The sequence below is a fragment of the Accipiter gentilis genome, unplaced genomic scaffold (assembly GCF_929443795.1).
Source record: "Accipiter gentilis unplaced genomic scaffold, bAccGen1.1, whole genome shotgun sequence".
Lineage (NCBI taxonomy): Eukaryota > Metazoa > Chordata > Aves > Accipitriformes > Accipitridae > Astur > Astur gentilis.
Genome location: NW_026060824.1, coordinates 1,177,306 through 1,185,644, shown reverse-complemented (window position 1 = coordinate 1,185,644; position 8,339 = coordinate 1,177,306). Strand labels below are relative to the sequence as shown.

At 52.1% G+C, this 8,339-nt stretch overlaps 1 protein-coding gene across 1 annotated transcript in view; it reads left to right on the top strand.

Annotated features, from left to right (window-relative positions):
- Window positions 1–231: 231 nt before the first annotated feature.
- Window positions 232–8,339, top strand: part of LOC126036861 (electroneutral sodium bicarbonate exchanger 1-like) — a gene marked incomplete at its 3' end in the record, with an annotated part of 37,063 nt that continues 28,955 nt past the window's right edge. The window contains exon 1 of the mRNA XM_049797074.1: window positions 232–253. Within this exon, the coding sequence (XP_049653031.1) occupies window positions 232–253 (22 nt within the window). The remainder of the gene's footprint in view (window positions 254–8,339) is intronic.

Here is an 8,339-nt window from a genome sequence, read left to right as displayed (position 1 = left end):
AAGACAGAGAACGTGATTTGTCCCTTTTTTACATCAGGAGTCCAGGAGGGTGATGGAAGCTGCTGCTGCTGCAAGTTCAGTTCAGCTGCACATGGGGAAGACCAGTGACGTGGATATCCCAAAGCAAAGCAGTGACAGGTAAAGCCCCACCAAGCTCCAGGACCCCCGGCAAGATTTAGCTTGAAGGTGTTTGGCAGAGTTTTCTCCACTTGCCTCTTTGTGGGGGATCCCATGGAAACCAGCAGGCAGCTTGGTGGGAAAATCAAATTCAGGGGCAGGGCTGCAGAAGGTGATTGCAGGGCTCTGACCGCAAGCAGAGTGGCTGCAGCACTCGCTTTTGACCCCAAACCTTGCCTCATCAGTGCCTTTACGGTAGCTGGAGATCCTCATACTTACACATGAGGAGTTGCAGGCGTGATCTGTACCAGCAGTGGCTTAGGAACCCGGACCGGGGCTAAGCCCCAGCAAGAGCCTTTGCACAGAGCTGTTGCTCTGCAGCTCCCCGGCTTGCCTCCCAAAACTCCTCATCCAGCAAAACCTCCCACGCTTATGCGGAGCTTTGATTCTCGGGGCTCCACTGTTCCTCTTGCTGATGCTAATGCCCTTGGCATCAGTTCCCATAATCACGGATTGCTATGTAAAATATTTATTGCAGGACTGATCCTTCTGAGATTGTTATCCTGGATGAAATGTCACAAACGACCATATGGAAGGCTCTCACTTTGAAGACAGAAACCCTTTGAATCCAGGGAGGAAAAAGGTAAAGGATTGCACGTGAACGTGACCGTGCTCCTCTGCAAGCGACGGCGCACACCTACGCTTTTCCCACGCTTTGGCCGGCAAGGCTGAGCAAACGGCCTGTCCCTGGGAACAGGCAGGGAGGACCGTGGCATGCAAACCAGCTCCTCTCTGCTGGGGTGGTCCCCCAAACAGGGCTGAATCAGCAGCAGCTGGCAGGTCTTCCACTGATGATGCTCTCCCTCTTTTTCTCTTCCCTTCGCCTTTCCCCACTCCCGCTTTTCACGTTTAGGAATCTTGACTTTGAAGAAGAGGAGTGAGAGCGTGACTCGGGGATGTGCCAACGCAGACAGAGGGAGAAAGCGCTTTGTTTCAGTTGGAGGATTCCCATTAAAGCCATGCAGATGTTTTCAGTTATCCTTGGTGTGCTTCAGGCATTCAGTATCTCTAGACCAGCAAGCTGAGGTGAAGGTCACAGTCAAGGGGAGTTTGGTGGTGTTAAGTCTGTGTGCGTACGTGCGTGTGGGGGTGTGGGTTTGTAGTGGTAGAGGGACTGCTATGGCTTTATCATTCAGTGCTCTTCATTTAATACCCAATTCCTCCTCTTTTTTTTCTCTTTTTTTCATATGTAAACTGGGAATGTCCAAAATAATTTTCTGTTATAGTTGATGCATTCTCCACTTTCTTCTTGATCATGACCGGGTTTTTGGTCTGGTTTGGGGTCCTGGCTTTAATTCACTCTTATGTCTCTTACTGGTACGAGAGGGATGCCCTCTGCAGCAGGGCAGCATAGAGAGCGTCCGAGCAGTTGGCCTAAGGTGAAAGAAAACATTTGCTCCCTGTGCTCCAGTTTTACCTCTCTTGGTTGGTTTGGTTTTGGGTTTGTTTTTTTTGCTTTGGCTCTGCCATCAGCCTGGGAGCTGCAAAATGCAGAACTGCCACCTTTTTGTCCCCTGGCTGTAAACTGCATCTAAGGGAGCACTTCAGGTATTTGATTTTGAATACACTGTATGGTCACAGGAGTGGCCAGATGAGACCTGGGGCTCTGTGTCCCTGGGCTGCTCCCTCTGTTGTTCCTCCACTTTCCTTCTGTATTGGATCTGGCTGAGTTGGAGTTCCTTTACCCCACAGCAGCCCTCGTAGTGCTGTGCTCTGTACTGGTAGCTAGAAAGCTGTTGATAACACAGCAGTGTTTTCGCCATGGCTGAGTGGTGCTGGCACAGCATCAAGGCTGTCTCTCTAACATTCCCCCGTCTCCAGTAGGCTGGGGGTGGGCAAGATCTTGGGAGGCGACGTAGCCAGGAAGAAGAGGCATCTAGGTAGCAAGTAAATCTTAGGTCCCTTCAGATGCTGGGGACCCTGCGTTCATGCAGCATTGGGCAGACCCCAGATGGATTTTCCCTTGGCACGCTTTACGGTGGAGAAGCGGAGAAGTTCCTCCTTTTGGTCATTCACGGTATTATGCAACTTTTCTTAGAAGAAAACACCTCTGTGCGTAAAGGATGTTCACACGCGGACTTCTCGCTGCACTTTAGGTAACGGCAGGGCCGCGCAGGTGGCGTAATCGCTGGTACCAAGCAGGAGCTGCCTGGAGGCTCCTCTGTTACAGTCAACCAGCTCCGTTTATCCTGCGGCCAAGGGACATGTGTAGGGACGCAGCCTGAAGGCCACGCTGCACGTACAGCGCAGCACAGACCTGCACCCGCTCAGGGTAACTGTTAGGTGGATCCCTAACTCCTGGAGGTACAGTGATCTCCCAGTCAGGATCTCTGCACCAGGCTGTGAAACTGCACGGTAACTCGGGAACCGGAGAAGGTCCAGATCTGGAGGGGATGGTTAACCACAGGGCCTCACGTTGAACCTCCTCTAAGCTCGTCCTGTGCTTACAGGGTTCTCGAGCTTCTCGGGCATCTCCCAGACTGGCCGGTTACTGCCAGCTCCCTCGTTCCTACGTTCCCCTCCCTGCCTGCCTGCCCCACTTTGGCCCCTGCAGCAGCACTCAGCTGAGCACCCTCCGTTGCTCCTGGGGAAAGAGCGTCCTCCTTGCTCTCCGTGGCGTTCCCCCAGCACATGGTGCTGTAGCAAGGACAAGGCAGTCAGATACAGACACAGCCTGTTGAACAGAGCGTCCTGCACGCAGTGCTTCCGATAGAGCAGCTCAGGAGCAATGAGGTGAGCTGGGTGTGCTGCCTCTCACAAAGAGCATTCTACATCGGCGACCTTCCCCGTTGGACCCTCTGCAGCCTCTCTTTTTCCCAGTGTTGTAGGTGTTAGGTTGTGTGGTTAAAGGTTCATCTCCACAAACGCAGAGGAGGACAAAGGAGCAATGGCAGGCAGGGGAACCCCAGTGACCTAGGCAGAGGCAAGGGAGCACCCTGCTGTGGCTTTTGCCAGGGCTGTCACAGGAGAGGGCTCGACCACATTGCCTGGGTATGAGGCTCACCAGACAAGTATTGACTCTCCCTTGCTCACTTCACAGACTGACGGGGGGAATGCGCTTCTGTGGCCATGCCCTGCCTCTGAAGCCCGGCCGTAGACAAAAAACCGGCTCAAACTGTGAAGGTTACCAGGCAACACGTGACTGGGTGCACGTGTGCGGCAAGGTCTGTGCGTGTGAATGTCTGAAACTGAGTTCTGAGCTGTCAAGCAGAAGCCTGCTTCTTGCTACACGCAGCCAGCGTGGGCTGGTTGTAAATTTGGGTAACACCTGGAATAATCAAAAGTGGCGTGTCCCGAATCCTACAGTTAGTAAAGAGCTAGGAGAGAGAAGCCTTAATTTGGAGGCTGATCAGGCATTGTACTGCTCACATAGACAGATTAGGAAAACTGGGGGCGTGGGGTTCCAGAAAGAAGAGGTGGTGTCAAAAAGAAGGGTTCCCAGAAAGAAGAAGGGATCTTGAAGAGAAGCAAGGGACCCGGGAAGGAAAAGGTGAAGATCCTGGCTGGAGGAAATATCCTGGAAGTGGCGGAAGATCTTGGAGACCAGAGAGCCGCGTGGAGACAAGTGCCAGGGGATGCCCAGGGACCTTGACCAGCACCCTGTGAAACTGGTAAGGGCAAGCAGCTGCACAGCAGGAACCAAGGTGACGTTCTGCCTGACCTTCCCGGACCTGCAGTAGCTGGGATAGGGGAGTTGGATCAAGCAACTGCAGGATTCAGTAGGAATGCATTTCACGAAGGTAAAGAGGACACAGCAGTGGCTTGGAAATGCTGGTTGGTTTAATGGTAAAACTGGAATTATTCTGTGAACTGTGCATTCCTTTTAATATGGACTTAATTTAAAATAGCTGCTTTGAAGTTGTTCTGACTTCACCTTAATCGACACCTGCAATCTTCATCATTTTATCTCCTCCAACAGCCAAACCATACCCTGCCCCTCCCCACCCCCTGCAAAAAAACCCCCAAAACCAACCCAGGAAAAGAAAGACTTCAAGGGCAAGCTAGGCAGCAAAGTTGTGCGAGATTGGTCAAACTGCTCAAAGTTTGCCGAGAGATTGGAGCTTGCAATTCAGATGTACGTCGCTCAGCGTGGGGAGGGTAGTACGCACCTTTCACTGGAGTCAGAGGGAAAAACGGGGAGAAGGGAGCTGCAGCGTAAAGAGTAAAGGACCTGACATTCTTAGGAAAACTCTCCTTTTTCTTTCCTTTTCCTTGCTCCTTCGCTTCCAGATCTCCGTGGTCGCAGTTTGTGCTGCCTCACCTCCAGCACAGCGTGCAGAATGAAACGACGGTCACAGAATTCGTCCTCCTGGGGTTCTGCAGCACCCCAGCCCTGCAGCGCTGCCTCTTTGGCCTTTTCTCTGCCCTCTGCTCTGCCACTCTGATGGGAAACGCACTTGTCTTTCTGCTTATCTGCCTGGACTACTGCCTCCACAGCCCCATGTACTTCTTCCTCTGCCACCTCTCCATCGCGGACATCTGCTACGCCTCCAGCAATGTCCCCCATATGCTAAGGAGCCTCCTTGGACAAGGCAGAACCCCCTCCTTTGCTGGGTGTGGGGCACAGAGCCATCTTTATTTAATCTTTGCACTTACAGCGTGCGTGCTGCTGGCCGTCATGTCTCATGTTCGCTACGTGGCAATCTGCCGTCCCCCGCGCTATGCCCTCATCGTGATCTGGAGGCTGCGCCTCACCCTTGCCACATTTCTGTGGGCTTTGGCGTTCGTATTTGGTACACTGCAAGCCTCTCTGGCTTTACACCTGCCTTTCTGTGGCCCCTGCGAGGTTGTCCACTTCTCCTGTGAAATTCTTGCTGTCTCAAAGCTGGCCTGCCCTGCCGCTCCTGCCAATAAAGTCCTGATCTTTGCTGTTTGTGTGTGCTTCTTCCTCTTCCCTTTAGCCTTAATCCTGATTTGCTCCCTGGACAGCCTGGCCACCGATCTGCGCATCCGCTCTGTGCCAGGATGGCACGAAACCACCTCCACGTGTGGCTCCCACCCGACCGTGGTGGGTGTCTTTTATGGAAACGCCATCTTCGTGTACGCGGGGCCCGGGAGCGGTAACTCCTCTGGGAGGGAGAAAGTTCTTTCCCTTTTCTACAGTCTCGTCAGCCCCAGTTTGAACCCCGTCATTGACAGTCGGAGGAACAAGCAGGTGAAGGAAGCCTTGCTGAAGCTTCAGAGAAGGAAGAGGGTCTTTCATTCTGTCTAGCTGGCGCTCTAGGCTTTCACCTGTCTCCTGTCTTTCTGCTCTGTCTTCTTGAGCTCTTGGGGAATGTTAAGTGGTTAAAACGTAACACAACACATGGGTATTCAAATGCATTTGTCTCTTGTTTCTCTGTGCAGTCTGATGAATATCATGACACAAAATGACTCATTCCTTGTATTGCAAATAACTAATTCTTGTTCCTCAGATGCAGCCGTCCTAGACAGGTAGTATGTTTCACCGGAACTGTTGACCCAAGTGGAAAAAACAGTCTTCTCGGTTCTAGCTAGCAGTCAGGATAAACTACTGTGTAGCAGGGTTTTTTTCTGAATCTACCCATTGATCCAATAAGATATTCTTTTTCCTTACCGTATTTGTACCTCTTGTTATCCTCAGGATGCTAGAGCTTCAGCTCTACTGTTAGAAAAAAAAAGAGAGAAAACATGATGCTGCTAATGGGCTTTGCCTCTCAGGAGGGTGAACGAGCCTGTGAAGGGTTTTCTTTCTGCACACTTTTGAGCCTGACACCTCTCATGCAGGAATGTTCTCTATTCTGGAGAGTTTTTGCTCAAAGCAGAGCTGGCTTCTGCCCAGGCACTAAGTTTTCCAAGCGGGAAGGGTCTAGGGGTGCGTGGCTTTAAATAGCTGCCTGGATCCGCATCATAGCTTGTGATTTCATAATGGTCCCTATTGTGTCTCTGGAGTTGGTGCACACTGGGTGCCACTTAGCTCCTCCCGTGAGGGCTACTCCATCAGTCCCTGGGGAATCGGGCCCCTGACTGACCTGGAGGTTCAGTTGTCCCCAAAACCCAGTGACTGACGTGAGGATGAACCCAAACGGGGGTTACAAAATGACACTTCTGGAAGAGTTACAGGTAGCGCGGCCGGGGCTCAAAAGTGCAGTTTTGTGGGTTGGGGTTTTTTTTTCCATTTTGGAAATCACTTTTTTAGACAGGAACCTCAAGAACAAAGCGGGAGGTGGGTTTTTTTTTTGTCTGAAACACTCATCCCTCTCCTGCTGTATTAAATACGTCCAGACTCTCGTGTTATACAGTACAGGTGATGTTATGGGCTGTTTTATTTGCGTATGGGAAGAAAAACCTCCTACAAGTCCGTGGTTTTAGGGCTGTGCCTGAAGGAGGAGGAGGCACGCAGAGGCGTGATGGCTCGTGGACTCGCGTGGATGCAGGGGTGGGTGATGTCTGGGAGGACGTAAGGGAGCTCTCCACCCCCAGCCCCAACTTTTCCCTTCTTGTCATTGCTAAACAGAGACATGACGAGGAGGCAGTGATTGACCGGGGAAGAAGGAGCAACGCTGTCAGTATTTGCTATGAGAAGGAGGAGTTGGAAGGTGAGTCTCTGCTGAGATCCTGGTGGAGGAGCCACTAGCCCAGCGCGTTTTCCCATTGCACAAAGTCTCTCCAGTGTGCCTTGTTGGGTGTCAAATCATGTGCAGCGAAACGTGCCGCGCTTCTCAATAAAGCAACACAGTTATTGTCACATTTTTTACTATTATGGCTTTTTAAACGGAGGGAAAAAGCCTCCCGGGAGGCCACGGTGTGAGTTGTAGCCACGGGGCTTGATAATTCACGGCTTTTTTTCTCGCAGAGGTTGCTCCTGGCTTGGAGAGGTCAGGAGAATCATTTCAGGGCTGCAGACACGGGGCTGTGATTTTCTTTTTTTGTTCTGGAGTTCATTGCAATGGGACTGATTTGATCGTCTCTTGTCGCCTCGTGCCATACAGAGCTTTTGAAAATAATTAGCTCGTGTTGCTGCTTAATGAGCAAGTCTGAGTGTTGTCCAGCCGAAGCTGGAATTTGAGAAGAGGTCCGATACTTTCAGGGCACTTTTAGATGACCCGGAGCCAACACTTGTTGCTGTGTTGTTGCAAAGCTCGAGTAAAATAGGCTTGGAAAAAAGGACGTCCAGTGAAAATAACATTAAGGGAAGCTGGCGTTGCTCCTGGGATTGAACCGTGGCTTAGCAAGGCACCGGCCACCTCAACTATTGCCGCAATGCCGAGAGCGCTGCAAAAAACGCTGCTTTTTCGCAGGCCACCGGACCCTGTACGTGGGCGCGCAGATGCCACTGGTTAGGCAGAGCCACCGGCATCACCGACGCCACAGCCAGAAGCATCGGGAAGGGGAACGGGAGAAGGAGTCTGCCCCGACAGAGCAGGGCTACCACTGTAAGTCCCACCGCGGCATTCGCTAAACTGGGGGCAACGTGGGCACTGGGGCCTTCTGCAAGCACGTCCCCGTGGCTAGTTTGAGTGAGTTGCTGTTCTTCCGAGGGAAAGTGGCCTTATTGAGCAACACCCTCTTTTTCCCAAGTTTTACTTTCTTTTTTTTTTTTTCTTTTTTTTTTTTCTTTTTTTTTGTTTTTTTAAGTGCAGTTAAATGCATAATGGGTTTAGGCTCGTCTTCCTTAGAGGGATCCTGGCTTTAAAAATGGCAATGTGGGGAAGGAAAGCAGCCCATCCTTATGCAGAGGTGGACCAGATGCTTCTCCTTCTTCACGGCTCTGTGCAAGCCCAGAGAGACGCAGAGGAGAGGGCCCAGCCCAGTGTTTATGGCTGCACTGGTGCTGATGGCCACTTTGCACGTGAGGGTGACAAGCTGTGTTCAGGCGCAGTAACGGGATGGGTCTTTGCCTTCTGCCCCCAGGCTCCCCGTCCCAGCGGGTGCAGTTCATTCTCAGGACCAAGGAGGACGAGCAGCACATCCCTCACCACTTGTTCTCCGAGCTGGATGAGATCTGTGTAAAAGAGGGCCGAGATGCCGAGTGGAAGGAAACGGCAAGGTAAATCCCTGCTGCTTTGGCTGCGGTGGGAGAGGAGTCCCCGCACTGGCAGCGCCCGTGGGCTCTGCTTTCTCCTCTCCAGGACGCGAAGCTTTTGCAGCTGCAGGTGGCGGCACGAGGAGCCTTCTCCTCTTGCCACCCCGTGGCTCTGTCA